This window comes from Sphaerodactylus townsendi, linkage group LG09 (genome assembly GCF_021028975.2).
Source record: "Sphaerodactylus townsendi isolate TG3544 linkage group LG09, MPM_Stown_v2.3, whole genome shotgun sequence".
Classification (NCBI taxonomy): Eukaryota; Metazoa; Chordata; class Lepidosauria; order Squamata; family Sphaerodactylidae; genus Sphaerodactylus; species Sphaerodactylus townsendi.
In genome coordinates this window covers 52,233,960-52,257,110 of record NC_059433.1, presented here as the reverse complement: position 1 = coordinate 52,257,110, position 23,151 = coordinate 52,233,960, and the positions used below count along the sequence as shown (strand labels likewise).

General features: G+C 39.6%; 1 protein-coding gene and 2 non-coding genes across 4 annotated transcripts; 1 reads left to right on the top strand and 2 right to left on the bottom strand.

Moving 5' to 3' along the window:
• Window positions 1-1,795: 1,795 nt before the first annotated feature.
• On the bottom strand, window positions 1,796-18,274 carry UBE2V2 (ubiquitin conjugating enzyme E2 V2). Of its 2 annotated transcripts, XM_048507855.1 has the most exons (4): window positions 18,164-18,274; window positions 9,397-9,542; window positions 4,871-4,996; window positions 1,796-2,723 (listed from the first exon to the last, which is right to left on the bottom strand). In XM_048507855.1, the coding sequence occupies exons 1-4, from the start codon at window positions 18,177-18,179 to the stop codon at window positions 2,577-2,579; spliced, it is 435 nt and encodes a 144-aa protein (XP_048363812.1). In that variant the 5' UTR covers window positions 18,180-18,274; the 3' UTR covers window positions 1,796-2,576. The 2 variants fall into 2 exon arrangements, with proteins under 2 accessions (XP_048363812.1, XP_048363813.1); XM_048507856.1 differs by lacking the exon at window positions 4,871-4,996.
• A 4,217-nt stretch (window positions 18,275-22,491) lies between these two features.
• Window positions 22,492-22,564, top strand: TRNAA-AGC. The gene has a single exon. It is a non-coding gene; the product is annotated as a tRNA-Ala (tRNA).
• Window positions 22,565-23,078: 514 nt separating this feature from the next.
• On the bottom strand, window positions 23,079-23,151 carry TRNAA-AGC. The gene has a single exon. It is a non-coding gene; the product is annotated as a tRNA-Ala (tRNA).

Genomic DNA, 23,151 nt, shown 5'->3' with positions numbered 1-23,151 from the left:
CAGATATAGTGACACAGCAAGTAAAATAAGAATATGGCCTTCCTAAGCAAAAATGAAATTTAGTTTTTGGTCAGCAAATGAACAGAAAGGGAAACTAGCCAGTTCTTAACTATATACGTAGCAACTATATTTCCCAGTGCAAATAATTTTTTATGTCATCAGATAAATAGCTAGCCAATTACAATGTTTCATACAGTTGTTATGGTGTATGGCAATCACCGTTAACTCAAACAACTAACATCTCTGACCAGCAAATTGCCCTTTGAATTCAACGATACTAGAAATGTTTGGTTCCAGGCACAGTTAAATGTTATGTTTCTTGAGTCAGAACAAAAGCCCAGTTACATGCTTGTTATTATATGATATACTGTTTGAATTGCTGTTTTGCACTTCTTCTGCTTGAAGTAACCAAGTTCAATTGGTTATTGGTTCTATCGTGCTACTGTAATCCTAACAGCTGATCCAGTGCAAAATTTACTTTACCAGCTTCTCTTTTTCCAATGAGGCCATTCTGCTTTATAGGAGTATGTTTTCTAAAATGTTACAGAAAGTGGAGAGAGGTAAAAGAAATTAAACTGTGATAATTAGTCATAATGTAAGCAAACATTTAGAGACCTTCTGATGAGTTTCTTGAATTCCGTTTGCTTTCTGGTGTATCCAGGAGTAAAAGCTCTGGATTTATCCTCATGCATGTCTATGGCCACTGCCCAAGAGAACTGGTACAATATCTAAGAAAATGCCTTCACAACTCAAAAGGCATATTGTGATGGTGGAGACACTTGGATGTTCACTAAATTGTACATGTGAGGGAAATTATGAAGGAGCTTTTCAAAAATCACGGAATACCTTCCACTCTTCTCATGCATGGGGAGAAAAGGATCTCCTGCAAGCTCCTTTACTTTTAAGTTCCTGCAACCATTCAGCTGAATAGACAGCAGTCTGACACATGACTTGGCCAAACCAGCAGAGACCATCAATATTTATAACTAAATAGAACCTTAAAGCTTAGAGGAAGTTCATTTCTGAGCATTTGCTTGAGGGAATGAAGAAGAGAAAAGCTGGTGCTGTTTCGGCTAGTCCACTTGATGAACAATCAGCATAGCTGCTGCTAAAAATGGATTTCTGTACAAAATGGATTTCTGCTCTGAAACTGCTGACCAGCTACAATTCTCAGGGAAGCAAAAGACTGGCCAAACAAGCAACCCATACTTGGACTGGCTCTAGACCCACCAAAGTTCATAGCAAAGGCACAGCTTTCTTTTCAGTTTTAGATAGGAAATTGCTGATGTTGACCATCTGAACAGCCATCCCCCCCCGCCCCCCCCATTAACATCTCATTGTTGGTTCTATTTTTGCTGGAAGGGACTGCATGTTCCAGACAACTCCATGCCTCATACTGCAACAACTTCCATGGTCCCTCTACACCTCTTGATTCTGCCAGCAGAAACATGAAACCAAAGCTATCCAGAAATGGTGCTCTTTCTAACCGTTGCGCTGATTTTTGCAGGTATGTTGATAACTGTTATAAACGAACAGCCATGAAAACAGTGAGTTACAACTAGAGAATCATTCTGCTTCCAAAGCCTTACAAAAGCTATATTTGCACAAGTTAACTTCAGGATAGCCCTTAACCAAACAGCTCCATTGAAACAATCCAGCAGCAGTTCTGGCTATCAAATGAAGTAAAATGGAAGTTGGACACAGATTAGTTTTATGTTAGTTGGTTCACTCCTTGTCTGTGCAAGGTACTACAGGAATAAATTACTTAATACAGAAATGGCACAGCCTCAGAGGATACTTTCCACATTTTATTTACATTTGAAGACTAACTTTATTCTCAGTCACATTTGCCATACACCTATTTCCTTTTTTACTTTTTTGTTTTGTTTCACTAAAACTTAAATGCATGGTTTATTAGAACAAAGACTGTAAACAAATATTTTGCAATGTCCATTACATGTAACACACAGGAGCCGCTTAAGAGAAAAATCATTCCCTCATTTTATAAATACAAGTATCAAAACAATCCTGACTGTATTCTGTGACACTACTAGCATTCAGCACCCACACCTTTGCAAAAAATTAAACAAGTTGAGCAATGGTAGTTGCAGTACCCACTACTTTAAAACAATTTCACCCGCAGCTCTTTGACTAAAGCAAGATGGATAAAGCATGCCATTTTTATTTCTTTTTCTTCTTGAGAAAAGGTTTTTCTGAAACATCTTACTCCACAGCAACCTGGCACTTCTTGTCATGCTTTCGTCTCGAAACACTGGAGCTCCAATTTTAGGCTACTTCAGGCTTATGTTAAAATGATAGTGCCTTGCTAAAGACGAAAAAAAATGTGCTGCCTTTTCTCTCTGATTGTGCCTGAAAACATATGGGGCATAGATATATATGTGTGTATATATGCATATATACCTACACACACACACATATATATATTCTTTCATATGTCCAGTTCATGTATACCAGAAGAAAACTCTTAATGTGTGGGTAGTTTTGCACTGTGAGATTGAATCAAGACATTAACATAAGTAGAAGTTGTTTAAGACAAGTTTCGGATTCAGCTAAAATTAATTGTTGTAAGTTTGTCCTTCTGGAGGTTGCGGAAGCTTCATATTTTCTTTGGACATCATTAGACGCCTTAGCTCCTGAAGTACAACTTTAATGCTATAAGAATTTTGCCATTTTGCTAACACTGGTATGCTCCGTGCATCCACCTGTGAAGGACAGAAAGCATACGTTTAAATAGGGAATAAAGAATGCAGAATACCTAATTTTACAATTGTAGTATCCATCTTGCATTTAATCTTCAAACACACACCAGAAGGTTAAGCAATACAGCTTGGTGCTAAAACTGGTTCCATGAGCAAAAGTTATCTATACCTCGTCATTAAGCATCATGAATGTATATATTCAAGGTGAGGATTTTTTTGGCTGTTACTATAAAAGATTTTCCTGGGTGTGGGAACCACTCCTACTAAAATACAAACCATAAAAAATGAGGGTGAGAAGGTTTATGGTTAGGCTAGGCTACCTTAAAGCAACACATTCCAAAGAAACTTGTGAATATTGGTTTGAATCCAAGTATATATGTGCTGCACACTATTCTCAGAACACAATTTTCCTGCCTCTTGTCCTCTCCCACTGCATCCCCTCAAATGCTGCCTCCAGTGTTCCAGGGATGTGGCAGAATCTGCGCTGTGCATGAAGAGATCTACAGAATGTGTGGTGGCAGTGGCAAGAATAGGTAAAAATGGCTCCCTAGCTCTATTGACAGACAACAATCATTAGACACAACTCCATACCAAAAGCATTAATTTATTATCATGTCATTGTGCATTTTTTCAAGGGTAACTTGAGAAAGATGTGATTAAAGTTTTATATTTAAAAAGACAAACTGTTCCATACACAGAATTTGGTGAGTGAACAAAATTCAAGCTATTTAAAAAGAAGACTTCATAGCTACCAGCATTTTAACACCAACCAATACAACAAACTCCTGTGATATACTAGGAAGCTACTGAAGAACACAGGCATCTGGGGCACCAAAGGTGCTGGAAACAGATCTTTCAGCATATTTTTATTGCAAAATAGCAGCTGCAGGACAAGGCAGAGAGGGATATGCACAAGTGGGAGGGATGTGTAGAACTTTTTCCTCCCTGAAACCTTTTCCTGACCTAAGCTGTTGTTTTGCCTGTTAGGGGAATACACAAGGAAAAGAAAAGAACTCAGCAGTACAGGAGAGAAGGGGCAGTGCATTATCTCCACATCCATGTCTCGCTTCTCCACAACTGACTGCTCAAGGCATTACTCCTTTATTTTACTGTCAGATAACTTGGTTTACATTTCCAAAGCAATTCACAATACCAAACTAAAAACACGAATAGGACACAATCACACATTACCCAGTAACAACAAGCAAGACTGCAGCGAAATCAATTTATTCACATTTTTCTAATGCACTGCTGAAAGATACCCTTTCACAACGGCAACATCTAACTTTGATGAAAAACTGGAGCTGCATTTTGAGTTGTCTGAACTCCAGGTGAAGGAAAGGTAAAGGACTGCTAGTAGCCATGGAGCTCTGTCTATCTCATTCCAGTTTAAACATTTGGTTTCCTATTTGACCTGAACACAAACTACATACATCAATACAACGTAAACACAGAGTCACTTGACAGGGAAACGCAGCTAAGCCTGTTATTTTGCACTTTACTTTCTAGATTTGATTGAGATTGATTTTCACTTTCATTATGTAACTTCTTCAGCTTTGGGTACAGCATAAAGATGTGCATCAAAAATACGATGATTAACGCCTTGACTGTGTATGTAATTGTGCAGTTTAAACAACTGATACATGAATTCGGCACAAAGCAAACAATAACTGATCAATCTATGTAATTTATTCTACGGCATTCTGAAAGAGTTTCCCATAATTAGTATATAAGGACTCTCAACATACATTCTAGATGTATTTCTTTCCTAGTGTGGACATGTGGGTCAGAGATACACATGCGTAATCATTTGTGGGTTTTTCCCTCTGCACAAACGTAAGGGAAAAATTCACAAGTGAAAGATTAATTAACAGTTATGATGGGTGACTGGAATCTCCCTATTTGGAAGCAGTTTAATTCTGAATACAAGATGCTGGGAGGCAGCAATAGGGGAAGTTTTGGCCTCTGTGTTCCTTCTGTGGGCTACTGGGGGAAAGAGAATTGTGTATTAGATAATTGTGTCTCTGAACCAGCAAGGTTCAGTTCAAGACATGTAATGGGAAACAAATACATTATTTCCTACCCATCATAATCCCCGACAGCTTTTTTGTGAAGTGAAACAGGTTGCTCATAATACACTGTTAACTTACCATTCCATTGGAATTATTTATTCCGTTCATATTAATTTTAGTTACAAATCTAACTGTTGGAGGTGCTTCTGGATATTTAGGGCCACACTCTACTTTCAAGCTGTATATTCTGTTTTCATAATTTGTCTAGTAATGAAAGAGAAAGAATTATTCATGATATGAAAATACACTTGCAAAAGGCACTATTAAATAATGAAATGATGCCGGTTGACCCAGTTCTGGTGAACAGATTAAGCACATCCAAAATACCTAAAATGTTGCTCATCAGGGAATGAGCTGCAGCAGGGACTGAATTCTCTTGTCCACTCTTCTATCTGAACAGATGATGTGAGGGGATTTTGGCTATTAAAAGGGCTCCCACTGTGCAACTAGTTGTTGGTTGAGAGAGGAAAGACATGTGTGCAGATCTTACTTTTATGTGAGGTTTCCTGCACACCTGGGGATACACATGCACAGCACCTGGCTGGATGAACAAACTCCTAAGATGAACAAACTCCTCTGTAAGTTCTTCTATGATGGGACGAAGATAAATACAAATACAATTATCTGCCCTAATCGGCAGCAAGTTGGGGCTGCTGCCACTACTTTCATAGCAAGATATTTTAAGTATTCCAGACACCCTTGAAGTGTGATTAGATATTATACCCAATGATCCCATTTTTAAGATTTTTACATATATAACCAGAGCAATAACTAGTACTTCTCTTACTCAATCTACAAATGCCACCATTATTGCAAAGACAGACGTTAATTAAGCTGTGCCCAGCCTTCTCTGTTACAGCCACCCGTCCGTGAAATATGCAAGGCCAAGATACTTAGGAGAACTTTGTCAGTTGACAAAGAGGTAGACTACTAAGGATGACAATGTAGGTCTGTTGCTATTTAGGACAGCAACAGCTAATTTGACCAGTTATTGGGTTTTTCTTACATGCGCACAGGTTTTAACCGTGAATTTTATGTTTGACATGTTTTAATTTCCACTGCAATCTGATCGGAGGCTTGCCATAGGAGAAATGTGGATTAAAAATAAAATAAATTGAGATAAGAGAGAGAAATGTGTATATAAAACATAGGCTGATTCCGCATGGGCCAAAAACAGCAGTGTGAAAATGGTGTGAAAACAGTATAAACCCTTTTACACCATTTTAACCCCTTTTACACCGTTTTCACACCGTTTTCACACTGCTGTTTTTGGCCCATGCGGAATCAGCCAAAGGGAATATAAGAAGGATAGCCAACAACCCCAAAAGAACTTTGGAATAAAAAGAGTCAAGTGAGCTCAGGCAGGTTCCTTCAATATCTAGCAACACTGTGCTCAGATATAAATGTGTGAAAATCCTTCACATCTGCTACAGGGTATTTTGTGTCTCAAGATTTTGTCAAAAATAGCATTTAACCATGTTTTTTACAGGCACTTCAACAGCAAGACAAAGCAAACTTATTGATAACCTTGGCAGAATTAAGAAGTCATGTTAGACATGGATGTGTTTACTGAGGTAGTATCAATGAGCCCTTCTTTGTAGTCCTTTTTGTACCTCAACAAAATATTAACTCTTATTATTTTGAAAATATGTGATGAAGTAAACTACCTGTTATTTAGATTCTTTTGGCTTTAGTGCCCAATGATTAATTAAGCAATTAGCTACCGACAGATCACAATCAATTGTTCTGTCACAGCGGCAGAACTATCTTGCAGTAGGAATAACTCAGATCAAGTATGCCTGAAGCTTTCAAGTTACTGAGTTATCACAAAAATCAAGCATGTACAAATCAGCCTGGAAAAACTGTGGCCATAGGAGAAAAGTACTAATCTAATCTTAACTGAGCAATTCCTTTGTAATTCTTTTCTGAGTGAACGAGGACTAAATCCACTGCTATAAATCTAAGCCACTACATATAAAACAGATTTGCTATCAAAACGGTATTGTGGTTATTCAGAACATGAACTGAAATTTCTATTAATGCCCCCTTGTTTCAGTTCTACATTTGTCATATGGGTATAACACTGATCTATGTTGCAAAGCTTCTGTAAGGATTGTGAATGTATATGATGGGCTTTGAAACTGAAAAAAAGTACTACATTTCATGACACAGAAGCATTACTGAAAGAACGTACATTTCCAAAAGCACAGATACATATGGGAACCTTGAAAATTTGGGGGGAAACTATACAAGACTGGAGACTTCTTTGCAGAATGTCCTTTGTTCAGAAGTGGTTTGCCACTGCCTGCCCCTGTGCATCAACACTTAGTGATCTCCCATTCAAACACTAACTACAGCCAACCCTGCTGAGCTTCCCAGATCTGATGAGATAGGGCTAACCTAGAGAACTTGAGACTTCTTTGCAGATTGTCCTTTACCCTTCTGGCTTCTCTTCATCTGGGACTGGTTATCATCTTACCTATTCTGCAGCTGCTTTTCCTCTTCACAGCAGGAAGAAGTTTACACCAGCATTTTAATATATGCTTTCCTACCAATACAGAATTCTTCCTTTCAGTCAATCTGATGTAGGCTGTGTTTTCACAACAAATAAAGCACCCCATATTTATTCTCTGTCAGCTTACTGCTAGAACCCCCATCCTATACTGTAAGATGAAGAAACCTCAGCTTTACCCACTGTGTCAAAGATGTTTTAAAACTCCTACCCAGAAAGCAGTAAGCAGAAGAGGAAGGTAGAGTTTCAAGAAACAGATCGCACTATCCCAAACAAATCCATGCGGAACAAGAGACTGGGCTCCAACACCTGCTGCTGTTTGGCCTTCAGGACAAATTTTTAAACCACAAAGTTTGTAAACCACTCCTAGAATTAGTAGCAGCACCTCTCCAACTTCAGTTAGAATTTTTAATCTTGGCGTGTGGCAACCTCCTTCAAATTTCACTAAAAATATCTTTACATCATTGCCTACTATTTCCTTATGCTTCCAACAGGGGTCTAATGCCTTTTTGCCAATTCACTGCATGAAAAAGATCCTTGTAAAAATTCTGATAATGACTATGTGGGCCAGTAAGGAAGAGTTCTTAATTTCCCCAGGAGACAGTTTGAGCAAGTCAGTAAAAAAAGCCAAGAACCAGAGGCTAATAACTTCCCACACAGTAAATGTGAACTATTTCGTTGGTTGCACCTGTGAAAACAGTGTTGTTGTTGAAAAGCAGCATAAAAAATTAAGTGAAGGATAATACAGAATGCCTGCAATGGGACAATATAGAAAGATGATATAGAATGCCTGCAACGGGAATAAGCTCCAGTTTATTGAATTATTTGAATTATTGCATTATTTTATATATTATTTTAAATGCTGCTTTAATGTCCAAATGTTTTGATCAGGCTGCCCTAGAGAACCTATTTGGGTGGAATGTTTTATAAAACTAATAAATAAAACTGAGGCATGCCTAAAGGCATAGCAGTTCAAACAGTTCTATGCTGATATAAATGTTTTTGCCTGTTGGTTTCATACATTCTATAAACAACTGTCATTTTTTGACAGAATCACAGAAACTTTGTAACAAAACTGCTTTGCTGTCACTTTGTGCATACCAAGAGCCTTCAAATTTACCTCTTTACACTAATTCTAGCAAAATGCCTGCCCTATCAAACAGTAGTGCCTAGGCACTCCTAGATAAACTAGATGTCACTGCTCACCCATCCAATCATTCTCCTCCAACTTTAATCTTCTGAATCACACCTGGGAGGCTGCAGTCAGAGGGTGAGAAGCAACAGACAGGTAGCTTAGGAGACACAGTGGGCTCCTAACACCAACACCACTCCTCCACACCAAAAAAGGAATCTGATCTGAACCCCAGTCCCACCCTGCTTTGCCTCAAACAGTAACTAGTCTGCAGTCTACATTTAAGTCTGTGAAAAACTGAAGAGAAAGCAATTGCTTTTTATATGCATTAGTCTGAAAGACCCATTGTCTCATCTCCTACCCACCTTTTTTGTCACTCTGTAATGCCAGCATAGGACCACCCCCACCACATACATACACACACACAAGAAAGAAGAGAATACTGTGCTGAAAGCCCAGTCAAACTAAGAGACAAGATTTTTTATACATGCCACTCAACTACAGTTGAAAACATTTAAAGCTTCTAAAAGAAGAAGTTTGATTTCTTGGCAGAGTTGAAATCACAGTGCCATCGGAGGTGCCTAATGCTACCAGCAAAATAGTTTGAATACACCCAGCAGGGCTCTGTACTTGTGCTGAACCAAACCCCTGAACTAGAAGCAACTAAAGGCAAATCATGTCAATATAAATTTGATAGCTTAGGTAATGTGCGTAAGAAAGTCATTACTCTTAATGATAGGAGATGTGAATTATTTTTTTTAAAAAACCCTCTGCATATTTTTTATCATCCAGCTCTAAGGAAGCAAGATTGTAGACAGCTACTGGTTGCAAAATGACTGACATGGAATACTAAAATCTACCCCTAAAGGATTTTACTTTAGTTTAATAATGGCTACCATGAATTTCAGCTTTGTTGAAACATATATTTTTTAAAAATGAAAGTTGACTTGTACCACTGACCCTTGGTGGTCCAATAATCATGCCTGTCCACCTTGTAAGTGTCATGTCTTCATCATCTTCAAGGCCCCAGCTTACTGTACCATCTCCAACTCCTTTCTGACCTTCTTCAAGTTCTTCCAGCAAACGAAAATTACGAGGGACTTTAACTGTTCGGAAAAAGGAAGCAATATAAATGGCAATGTTCAAAATTACAGATTGCCTCATTTCACCTGATAGCATGACATGCTGTCCATTACAAATATTACAAACATAAGAAAGAGCCTGCTGGATCAGACCAGAGTCCATCCAGTCCAGCACTCTGCTACTCGCAGTGACCCACCAGATGCCTTTGGGAGCTCACATGCAGGATGTGAAAGCAAACCCACACCTTTTTACTTTTTTCCATGGAAAACACTTTACAGAGGAACACATTACCTACAAACTACTGAGAAAAATAAACCTGCCTAATTAATGAATGGTTTTGACACAATACAACAATTTGAATTTTAAATTCTGTAGCAAAGCATCAAACTAGTTTGATCCATGTTTAACGTGTGAAATTTAGCATATTTTCATAGGCTCCATTTTAAAGCAATTGGTTCCATTTATTATCCCAATTTTTTTATTTGGGAGGTTGATAAAAAGTGGTTTTTTCCTTTCATAAATTCATTTTTCTTAGTCGTGAAATAAAAGTCCTAATTTATAAGGGTTTATAAGCACTGCAGTAGGGAGCAATACAGAGTTTAGCAGATACATCTGTCTACATGTCTTGGCTAGAGTTCAAGTGTTAGCATGTGACTGTGAGTCCCCGGGGCTTAATGTTTGCTGCTGAACATCTGCAGCTGAGTGGGGGAAGGCAGGGCTGACAACTAGTCTACTTAAGCAGCCTACAGCCAAAGTGGCTCTTAAAGGGCAATGCCGAAAGACACGGCCTGTTTGATGTTCCTTTGCCACCTAATGGGTGCTTCCTGGGCTTTTGGGAATTTTGCAGGTTGTTACCTCACAGCCTATTAATGGACAGTGGGATTTAAAACTGCATTGTTCACGGAATATCTTGCAAATTAGAAGCTTATATGACTTCTATTACTCAGTTTCTAGTTCAGGCTAGAAATCAGAATGAAAAATAAGTCTCATGTGACAGGTTCCCAACAACAGCATTTGTTAGGCTGTTGGTCAAGGCACGGACAGAAACCATCTTCAGTTGAAGGAGCTTCAGTAAGCCCTTCTTATTCCATTAATTAATTTTTAAAATTTTATTGCATTGCTACAGCTTATATAATTCTCCTCCCTTCATGTTTACTGAAGCCAGAAACACATATTCCTCAGAGTGGATTAAAAAAACAAAAACCCTGTACATTCAGCACATCATTTCCCCATAAAAGGAACAGTTTCAAAAGAGACTCAAAGTCAGCTGATATTCATGCATCAAGTAACTGCTCCAGACACGGACACACTTGATTCCTTGTGTAGGTCAACTATTATGCAAGTATACAGTGCTTACTCTAAGTTGCTCTAACCACGAGCATGCTCATGTGGCTATTTTGGGAGACAGAGCTGAGGAAAGTGCCAACTGAATTTAACAGATGACTGCAATAGAATAAAGGATAGACACCTGAACTTAAATATATAAGAAGCTTGATTCTCATTTGTTCAGGCAGCTGCAATTGAGATGCTGAAGAACAATCTACTTGGGCTGGCCGGAGCCATGACTCTATATCAGTGGTTCTCAACCTGTGGGTCGGGACCCCTTTGGGGTTGAACGACCCTTTCACAGGGGTCGCCTAAGACTCTTTGCATCAGTGTTCTCCATCTGTAAAATGGATAAATGTTAGGGTTGGGGGTCACCACAACATGAGGAACTGTATTAAAGGGTCGCAGCATTAAGAAGGTTGAGAACCACTGCTCTATATCTTAGACTGATGCAGAAAAGCTTAAGCTGTTTAACGAAAGCAGGGGTGTCAAACATGTGACCTGGGGGCTGGATGTGGCCTGCAAGCCAGCTGAAGCAACTCCCTTACTCCTGGGCCAGGCCAGGTGTGTGTGTGTGGGGGGTTGTCTCAGAGGGTTCTGATCTGGGCTACTATGAGGGTGCTAGCTGAGGCAGCCCAACCAAGTCACATTTGATGCATATCTGGCTCTCGTAACAAATGATTTTGACACCTCTGATCTAAAGCTTCCCCTGCTTCCCCACTGAGCTCCATTTTAAGGCAAACCTGCCAAGTGCACATGGCCAAAGTGCACACAGCCTGAAGGGACAGATTTTTTAAAAGCAAGCATTTATCCCACTACTGTCAGGCTGCATCAAAAACAGTTCTTCCTCCTTCACTAGGAGGTATGGCCTTAGTGTACACTATTAGCAAAGCAAGAAGTTACTGTTTTGATAAAAAAGGTTTACAATACCTTGTTAAAATTTCCTACTCTTGTTTCCAGCTAAGATTTATGGTGCCTTGTGGTTGCCATGGGAAACAGTTTTTGAATTAGAACCTCTCAACATAACTTTACATTACAGACTAAATAATGGGAATTTATGTACTGTTTAAACTTAATTGCTGCAATTGCTGATTGCCTTTGAATTTAGTTATGTCACCAACATCAAAACAGGAAACATCTGTTAATACACGCAACATTTATAATGCTGGTACATAGCCTCAGATTCACTTTCTGAAATATTCCACAGGTGAGCAGTGCTGTAGTCTAGGGAGTGGTGGAGGACCGCATCAAGTGTTTTCTAAACATTTAAAACATCCCAGAAAAACCAGGGCCATCTTTTTTCCTCCAAAGATAGCTAAATGCTTTAAGTCCAAGGGTACTTTTTTTTACAGACTAACACATTAAACAAGGCACAAAATGATTCATTACTACAAAAATGAATTATTAACTCCAGCATTATATATACATTGCAACAACAATTTCTGAATTTATTTAGAAGCAATGCATACCATTAAGAACAGTAGTTATCAAGAGAAACTGCCACACAAAAGCTTGTCTTCATCCACAACTGATACTGCAGATGTTAACAGCTGATTTTGATGGCTTTTTCACCCCAAATCATAAAGTTTTTAAAATATTGGCCTGTGAATTACAGCCAAGTGAATATATTCCTTTAAGCAGACGTTGAGAAAAATAAGGCCTGAAAAGTGATAAGTGGCAAGTATGGGGAAAACGAGTGCAAACAATACTGCCTATGCTATTTTCACCAGCTGCTCTTCTGAAAGCAGTTACCCAGCAGGATTGAGATCCGTTTGCTTTTTGATTGCACAAGTCTCTTGTAATGCTACACTTCACTCCTCAAAAATAACAAGTCACAAAATAACTGAAGTCCTTGCTATATGCTTCTGGAAAACGAAAATGACTCTTAGACTAGGAGAGGTTCCCTGGATCATAAGGAACATAAACAACTTTGTTATTAAGACACTAGGTTGCCATTGGCCACCAGAAATTGCCCCAGGCAATCAGGAGGTGACTAAAAGCACCTTATTCCCAGAACATTGTCCAGCTTAAGTATAGCCCTTTAAATAGTTTTCACATATCCATTGGAAATGCTCAGTTCAGGGTTGACTGAACTTCCCTCAGTTATTGAATAAGTACTTGTGTTTCAGAAGCTTCCTGTTTTGTCATGCAAAGACACCTGCCATTTACATGCTTTCTGCATGATCAGGATCCAGAAAATTGATAAAGGAAGCCAACAGATAGTCTGTGTTTTGTGAGCATGGTCTTTGCCTTTAGCAGAACTGCTCTGTTACTTAGTTTTTCCTTGACCTCAGGCCAAACCATAGGGAAAGATATAGACTTTTATAAGCTATTTACACTTTCTGTGTGCATTTTCAAGGAAAACTGCTCCTGAATGGAATCTGAGCACCATGGAAGACTTGTTTTCGTTACAAAATGAGTTAAACAGGACACTCAACAAATTCTCACAGACCATCTATCATATCTGTTTTTAACTGAACCCAAACACTAAAAACAAGTTCTAGTCCAAGTTCTATCAAACTCTGGCACAAAATAAGAGCAATGGGCACAGATATTCACCTGCAGAGCCCTGAACTGTTGCTTTAAAAAAAATGCTTGGTTGAACAAGAAAGTTTGTTTTATCTTTGGCCAATTAGATTATGTGATGGAAAATCTGCAATTAAAAGCTACTATGAGACTGCAGCTGTGTTATTGCTGTGTGTGCCATTCAAATCACAAATAAAAGTGGACCATTTTTTCAAAAAAAACATAACCTCAAAGCCATATTTCTGAGAATTTTTAAAATATAAAAGTGGTTTTTAAAATTCACATTTCAGTGGGCAGGCTATTACATTGCTTTGCAGATCAGTAATTTGTAAGCTTATTTTTGATAATAAGTATACAACATTTTAGTAGGGTAACTCTTCTTTGCATCTGAACTATATACTAATATAAAACTTTTACTTGCTGTGAAGTTACTGAAGTAGTTAACAAGGATAATACTAAATAATGTCAACTGCTCTCATATCTATTAACGTTTTGCTTTTAATGTCAGTATGACAATGTTCGTGAAAAACGCAACCACTTGTAAAATCACCCTATGCAAACAATAATCACTGATCCACTGCGACACTTCTGTGTTGTGTAGAAATAGCGGGCAACACAAAACTGTTCCTCATTTTTTGTACTCAATGTCACTGTAGACAAAGCCGGATAAAGATATCTCTTTAACTAGAAGTCTCTCACAGCCTGGAGTAAGTCACTATCTGGAAACCAGAGCCTGGCCTTCTAATTTATTTATACTAAATTCCATATCGTTCAGCAACTTGTTTTACATTGAAAGAGCAAGAGGACATTCAAAGTGTCTTGCATTAAAGGCATTACAGATTTTCAGTGATGCCAAATCTCAATCAAGAGCATAAAGAATGTATTATTGGATTCTGCCAACAATCACATAATTTAGCATTCTTTGAAGAAATCCCAGCAATCAGTAAGCATGTGGTGGTCTAAGAATCTAGTCAGTGGTTATCTGCAGGCAACTTTTTGTCCAACCTTCTTTAAATCTCAGTTTCCTAAACGTACAATGGCCATTGTTGAGGCAGTAGGATGCTGTATGGTGGGTAAAAGAATGTGACTATGAACCAGGAAGCTCCCTGTTTAAATTTTGCCTGTGCCATACAATCACTGGATGACCTCAGGCAAGCTATTGCCCCTAAGCTATAACTGCAATACAGGCCTATGTTACAGAATTGTTTTAGGGACAGCAAAATAATACGTTAGACACTTTGAGCAGTTAAAAGCTCTATGTAAGTCAAGTATCATGAACGCTGATAAGATTGTTATAATAAGAAAACAAATCATACTGCACTTTACACAGTGAAGAGCCTGAGTTACTGCAACAGGCTGCAAAGTATTGTAAACTAATAGAAGTTTACTTTTCAAACTCCAAACTGAAAAACCTAAGTGCTGAGACCAATGGCACGGTAAGAAATATTTTAAACTGGAAGCTTTAGTAGGATAGCCCTTTCATAGCACTCCTAGGCACTTCACAGCACTTAGATGAGATTAAGAAGACTATATATAGGCTCCCTTATACAACAGAAGCCAATGTGTGCCCCCACAGTGCTTCCTAGGACTTCCTTCTTGCGTGAACACTCTTAATAAACCTAAAAATGGTTCTGTGACTGTATTGTATTCTCCACTGTTCCCACAGTAAGAAAATACCAAATTATGGATTCACTCAGGGAAGAATAAATTAGATTCCCAGAACCACAGTCAGGTCTGCTCTCTGAATTAAGTTTCATTCATTCCAATTCTGCAGACTCTTTGTATTAATTTCATCATAACTTCTCAGCATCATGAATATCCTATATTTCACAACTTATAGTGGACAGGCCCATTGACAATGGGTATGAAAGCCTCTGAGTGATTAATTAGTTTTTTTATTAGACCAATCAATTCCTTGCAATGGACCACACTGAGGCCCCTTCCGCACACGCAAAATAATGTGTTTTCAAACCACTTTCACAACTGTTTGTAAGTGGATTTTGCCATTCCGCACAGCTTCAAAGAGCACTGAAAGCAGTTTGAAAGTGCATTATTCTGCATGTGCGAAATGAGCCTGACTCTCAACAAATTTAATTCCAAAGACTCCTTCTTCTTTCCAGTCTTTCCCCACACCCATGCCTTGAGTAATTATTCACTCTTACCATATTTTACATTACAAGAATGTTATGACAGTTATCCCCATTTACAGATGGGGATCCAAGATTGAGATTAATAGCTTGCCCACCACAACAATTCGATCTCAGACATGGGACCTCAAGGCAGTACAATGTTGAGATACTTTCTAGTATCCAAATGTTTTGTGAACTGTGGAGGGGATAACCACCATTTAAAAGATTATGGCTTTCTTTATTCAATTACTTATTTGCTATTGTATCTGTCATTACTTTTATAACAGCTAGACAGTTTGCCAGCCATACATAATTTTATAGCTGCCCTGGACACTGCGATAATCAGGCAAGTTCAAAAGCTTGGGATTCAATACCACTTACTGCTATATTTTAATTATCACTCAATATCTGAGGATTCAACACATTCTAAAACAGTGCTGTCCAGTTGACAAACAAGCTCTAGTCTTAACAGATTTAGTAAATATTAATAACTGGTATGTCTGCCTCATTACACCCAGTTACTTCACTCTTCTTCACCAAGGAATTCATCTGACATTCAATGTAGAGAGCTTGCGTCAGTATCCTACCCAATACAGAAGGCACAGTCTTTCTATGCTACGTTAATATTTAAATTATGACTTCCCCTTAGCATTAGTTTTGAGCTGGTATGAGCTTCACTTTATGTTGTCCAAACTTAGGGGTTTGTTTTCTGAACCTCAAGGTTGTGTCAGATTGACCAAGTATCTCCCCTTCGCTCAACATCAGCCCCAAACACTGGAAGTCCATTCATCAGCCCACCAAGCCTCTTTCCAAGGCACTGCATTACCTTATTCTGGTTAGCATTTTATGACAAGGATTGATGACGCGGCTTAATATAATAGCAGTTTGTTTATAAAAGGCATGCAGAAAATGCATATGCTGCTTCTCCAAGACCTACTTGAGACAGTTCCTTGGGTGGCTGAGGTGATTGTTTGGCTAGTTTTCAAACTGTTAGAAGTACATTTATAGACAGACAGAAACTGGCCAAAGCAATTGTTAGCAATTCAGCTGAAAGAGATATTTTCTGCAAAATTTGAATGATGGCGCCTTTTCAGAATATTGAATGGTTTCCCTTGATGCAATGGTACCATATAGTTTAGCGTACATACTCCCAAGGGTATGCTTCGATGTACATGACAACTTTGCTAAACCAGAGCTGGTCTGGGTCTCGATGGAAGGCGTCCTGTGAAGTTTTACAGACTATCTTGAGTTCCATGATAGGAGACGGGCAAAATAGAAAATAATAAATAAAGAAAACAAAACACACTGTGACTTAGAATACATTTTTAGATAACATTTTTAGAATATATAGCAAATGCCATACTCCTATCAATAGTAACATGCTAGGGCCAAATAATTTTAAATAAATAAAGAGTTCAGGATCCACCCCTGCTGTGAAAGTTCCAGGTCACAAACCTTCTCCACCTTACCAGAAGCAATATTCATAGTGTAAACCAAGCAGTAGTGGAATAAAATTCAGTAATTTTGTATCAGCTTCAAGATAAGCCAGGTTAAGCCAGTATCTAAGAAGAAATTACTACAATCCCTTGGGAACCAAACCAAGTGCCATCATCCAGATTTTTGTCATCAAGTCAGTTTTATAATATCAGTTTGATGTGTAATGGTTTTGGTTTGTATTCTCAAAGTTAAAGTTGATCATGTTCCTTCACTTTTTCTGGATCAATTAAAAATAATGAGCAGGAAATAGTATTATATACACAAGACCATTTTATTTTACTTCCTATTCACTGGCAGTAATTACCACCCTCCTCCTCAGTTTCCTATTTACAGCTACTATAGCAGTTTAGCTTCATCTTCATCAATAACATATGCACTGAATGGCAGGTAAGATTCACTGTTTCACAATATTCTAAAGGGGACAGAGGTAAACCTTGGAAAACAAAAGCGATGCAAAAAACCCCCCCTCAAGTTTCACCACAGACAGACTGAAATGAACATAACCAGCTTTTCTTCTTGAATTTTGCAGTTAGCCAACAAGACCACCACATACAGGAACAGTTGCAAGCAACAACCTTACTTAGTAGTAAACCTTACTTAGAAGCAAGCAAGCCATTCCCTCAGCACTGCACTAATTAATACACCATCAGTAAAATTATCGACAGCATAGATTCAGTTATAGTGTACCAATTTTGCCCTTTAGTTACATACTTCTCCCCCAATATCTGCCGTTTCGAGGTAGGGAAGTCAGACGTGAGATCCCCCTCTATCGTCAACATCATCCACCAATACTGTACTCAAAGGAATGAGTTATTTGCTTCTTTATGAAGCAAACTCCCAGCTAGGTAATGCAAATCCTGCAGGCTTTCCCAGAGAAAACGCCAAGCCCCTGAATTAATAACCAGCCCACCCCTAGCAGAATGGTTCTTGCACTACCTGAGCTGCCCCCTCTGAACCCCACCACACTGAGGGGGGCTCTCTGCCCCTGCACCAACCCCGCGGCCTTCCCACCTTCTTCCCCCCCACCAGGCTGCACTGACACCGGCCACTCCGCACAAGGCGGGCACAGCTCGGCTGCAACACCCCAGACCCACAATGCGCGCAGCCCTCCCGCCAGGAGAGACCCCACTCGGTGGCACCGAGACACCCGCCCCCCCAACACAGACCTGTGGATCCGGCCATCTTGCCCTAACCCCTCCTCCACCAGCCAGGAAACGCACAGGCGCCAAATGCGCGTCTTCTGCCCTGCGTGTAACATCACTTCCTAGAAACAAGCCCCACCTCGATCGGCGTTTCCGCAGGATGCCGTGGCGGGCGGGACGAGGGGATGGCGAGAGCGTGGACAGAAAGTAGAAATAGTTTCAGAGCATAACTGAGAGGTTGCGAATGGGTCACCTGGGAATGGTTTATATTCCCACGAATATCTATTCAGGAGTAAATCCAATGTGCAGGAGTGAACCCCATTACACTGAGCAGTATTTGCAGCGCAGTCTTGGAGCCCCACTACGCATGATGCGCCTTTGCAAATGTTTACTGCCTTATTAACATGGTATAGGCTTGGGTTGCTTCGAGCATTTGTAACTTGTTTCTTCCCTGCTTTTAAAGCACCCTTAACAATGCAGTCGATGGCGAATGGAAACTAGGGGTTTACTGTTGCCTTAATGCGGCTAAACCTCTTTGGGTAGGTGAGTTTGAAGGAAGGGAGAAGGAAAGAATGGCAAGAGTGGCCACTGGAGTAAAGGGAATATGCCTGAAAGCCCACTGGATATAATGGGAGTCAGGAATGCCAATTTACTTGCATGGGCTCCATTGGAAAATATTACAGAAAAGTTGCAATAAAATGCAGATCAGAATTTGAGAAACCTGATGAGGGCCTGGAGTGTCAATTCCCCAAAGTAAAATGATTTTCCCTGGGACCATACACTTCTTTCGAGCTGGAATGACAGCCACTGGAATGGAATGACAGTCCCTAGGAGAGGCATAAGTGTTCTGGGTTTGGAATGACAGCCCCAGAAGGGAATGACAGCTTGCAGGAGTAGCAGAAGTATTTTGGGTGTGGAATTACACCGCCCACAGTAGGATGTTCTTTGGGACAAGGCCAGAATGGAATGATAGTCCTTGTGAATACCATAGTGCTCTGGGACTGAAGGAACCACTCTTCAGTGGAATCACGATAGCCGCCAGAGTGGAATGACAGTTTCTGGGGCCAGAATTAGTGTTCTAAGACTGTAATGAAAGTGGAATGATGACCCTAAGAATCAGATAAACTGATCTGGGACATGAATGACAGTCCCAAGAGTGGAATGATGGTCCCTGGAAGTAGCATAAGTATCCTAGATTTGAATGATAGGCTTTTAGAATGGAATGACGATTCCTTAGAGTAGTAGAATGATTGCCAGAGGACCTTGAATGCATCATGTTCCAGACCTGGAATGATAGCCCCCAAGAGTGCAATGATATGGAACGAGGAAAAATTATCTCTGACTGGTGTGATAACCCCCAGGATGAAATCATGGTCCTTGGAATTGGCATAAATGTTCTGGGATGGGAATGACAACTCCCAGAGTGGAATGATGATAGTATGGATTGCCATAACTATTCTGGGCCAGAAATGGCAGCCTCAGAGTCTTCCTCCTGGCTCTTATTTCCTAAAGCCCCATTGTGTCCAGGTCTGCCTCCTTCTTGTTCTCTATGTTTCATGTATCACACACTGCCTGTTCTCTCTGAGCATTTCTATGTACTATGTTGACCACTGGCCCACAGTATCCTACCCCCAGTCTATATGTGAGGTGATGTATACTTCTTTACATTAAGATTTTAATATATAAATGTCCTTGTAGGATGTCAGGTTATTTGCCCACCTCTCACTGCCTCTGACTCTCCAGTATCTCAGGCACAAGTAAACAGTTTTGTTCTTCCTTCCTTTTGACACCCCTGACCTCTACCTCTCAACCCACTTTCGTACCCTTTATTCGCTTTGGCAAATAAGGATTCACGAATGAAAGTTTCTCCATACAGTATCAATTTTTGAATACAACTGGTTTAATATTATGTATTATGCACACATGGTTAGTAAATTAAATCTGCTGGCAGTTCTATGGTAACTGCTGACAAATAAGCTGCATGATACTATCTTCTGTAACTATGACAGAACACCATGCAATCTTCTGATGTGAAGTTGCCCTGGCATGAATCTTCTGGGGCAGTCGGCTGTCTGCTGATAATCATCTTTATCATAATCAAAAACATTTTATGCCACTTTCCCACCCACTTTCCCAAAGGTGGCAAACATTTTAAAGTTAATACATTTGAAGTTGTTATTGGTTTAATTCATTTATACTGTACTTTTCTCCGCAGTGGGTACCCAAAACAGCTTACATTATTCTCATTCTCTTTTCTATTATCTGTGAAGTGGGTTAGGCTGAAAGCATGTGACTGGCCCAAGGTCATTCAGCAAGTGGGGATTCAAATCTGGGTCTTCCAGATACTAGTGCGACACTCTGCTGCACCCCATTGATGGGAGACTGTCAGGACATCTTTTGATACTGCTGGACTTTTTGTACTGAAGGACTTTGCTCTGCTGCTTAGAATCAGACTGCAGACGGGGACTCCAGAGAAACAGGTAGATCAAGATCTGTGGATCCCTTTATTTCTATGCTCTTATTCATCAGATGTGTAGGGAATCTTCCTTCTGGATAACCCCTTTCCTCTCTTCAGCACCTAACTACTGTGACTGCAGAACATGCTTCCTGCATATCTCTCTGTCCTATTCTCGTTTCACTAGATTACAGTGCTATCTCTATCCTATTGAGAATGAAGTTCCTTTAAATAAAGGATTCATATTCCATTAGTAAAGATAAAAGCAAGGTCTGTGTGAATTTTGTTCTTGAGCAGCCGTTGTACTATGTTCATTCTGCCTAACAGTGCTGTGAGTTGTATTTATACCCAAAGCAAAATGACACGTTTTGTTATGGGAGAAAAGCTTGTGATTATATTGTTGTTCTGCATAGCAAAATATCCCCGCTTCTGCCCAGTGTAAAAACCGCTGCAGTCACATGCTCACATTGAGTATGGGCAGGTGCAAGCCAGGCAAAAGCCATGTCAAACTTGCTTCTTCCGTTCCCCTTCCATGGTGAGGGGGATGTCTTCCATGGCCATTTGTGCCTCCCAGTTCACCCCATCTTCATAGCAAGAGGGCACTGTAATAGGTACCTATTTTTCTACAAACATTGAGTAAATTGGATCCTTTAACAAAAGACTCTGAAAGTCAATTGAACAAGTGATCTGCATATTATTGTTATACTTGGGAAGATGGCAGTAATAAAATGAAAGTACTGCTCATATCTGTGTTCATATTCCCAGTTTTGCAATTAATACACTTGATAGCCTTAAAAAGTCTGTTTTGGTTTAGTTCATTTAGGGAGGTGTAAAACCTAGGGTTTAAAACAAAGTTATGTAAGTTTTTTATGAAAAAGGAGGATAATTGGTAAGGAGGGATGAGCTCAAATGTTAGGGCATTTGTTTAGCATGTGTGAGGCATCAGGATCGATGTTCACCTTCTCCTGTAATGTTTTCTTCATAGCACACATTTTTTGTTATAGCTAGCTGCTTTATTTTAAGCAGATTGCTGGCTCAGGATAATAGCTGGTGATGGATAAGAAACCTCCTGATAAGAGATGATCTGTGTTTTCAGTAACATAGTTAGACCCCAGTAGCATCTCAGAGACCAACAAGATTTTCAGGGTATGAGCTCCAAGAATCAAAGCTGCCTTTGTCAGACACAAGTAGGAATGGAGATTTCAAAGTCTTTATATCCCAGTTAGAAAGAGGGAAGAGTGTTGCAAAGAAGGAATTCAGGTTGTAGAGGTACAATGTGCATTGTAATCATCTGGATTGGAGGGCACAGTAAATGCTTGAGGGCAGAACATTATCATCTGCAGTGAGATAAGAATCCTATGTCCCTATTCCGCCCAATGAATCTGAACTCAAGTTCCGCAATCTTGTGTTGCAATTTCCCCTTGGAGTTTCTTTGTGTGACAACTGACAAGTCAGCAATGGAACGACCTGGAAGATTAAAATGGTCTTCCGCTGTTTTTTTTGAGTGGTGAGGTTTTTAATATTAGTGGAATATTATCAGATCAGGTACTGGAAAAGGTGACACTCCACCAGCTGAGAGGAGGGTAAGAAGGGTGAGAAAAAGCAGTTGTAATTTTAAACAGATTAGCAGAGAAAGAGAGACAGCTGCCCAAGTTACTCTGGGAGAGGGAGCTTCTGATTTGTAGGAGTGCCAATTTGCCATCACATATACTCTATTTGAATATTCGAACATGAAACAGTTTTTACAAAGAAATATTTACAGAGTTCCTATTTCCTTTTTTGTTTGGATAAAGTCTGCCATCAGAACTTTTAATTTGAAAATTAGAGTGATGGGATGTTTCTGAGATACCCACTTCACTGTAATGATTGACCAAAGGCTAAGACTTGTAATTTGTAGGGGGAATTAGCTCAAATGGTAGAGCGCTCGCTTAGCATGCGAGAGGTAGCGGGATCGATGCCCGCATTCTCCAGAAGTGTTTTTTTTTTAATGTGGAGGATGTCTATTCCCAACTTGCTGTGCAGCGTCAAAGGGAACAGGACGTGAAAGGCTCTCAAAGTGTGTCAGCATGAGATAGTAGCTATTATTTTCTTCATGGAAGTGCATGTTATGCACAGAAAAGGGCATGTTTTAATGACAAGATTTCTGACTGCTGACTGGCATTCAGAGTACAGCTCAAAGTATAGAGTGCTTGTTTGCTGAGCAAGAATCAGATAGACTGGTGCATGCAACTTCATATTTTGTTGGACCTCAAAGAGAGAATATTCAAAAGATAGCATCTTGGTGAAAACTGAAAATCATACTTAGTCCTTGCTTAAACTGGATAAACACTGCATAGGATTATGCTGGAAGTTTAGTACAACTAAAACCAGTTTATTAGTTCCTTTTGACTTGCATGCTAGACTATGATTTTTAAAAAATTGTAAAGCAGTATGCACTACCAGCATTTCAAATATTTAAACTTCTGGGTAAAAGAAAAAGGAACTTGGAGAATGCGGGCATCGATCCCGCTACCTCTCGCATGCTAAGCGAGCGCTCTACCATTTGAGCTAATTCCCC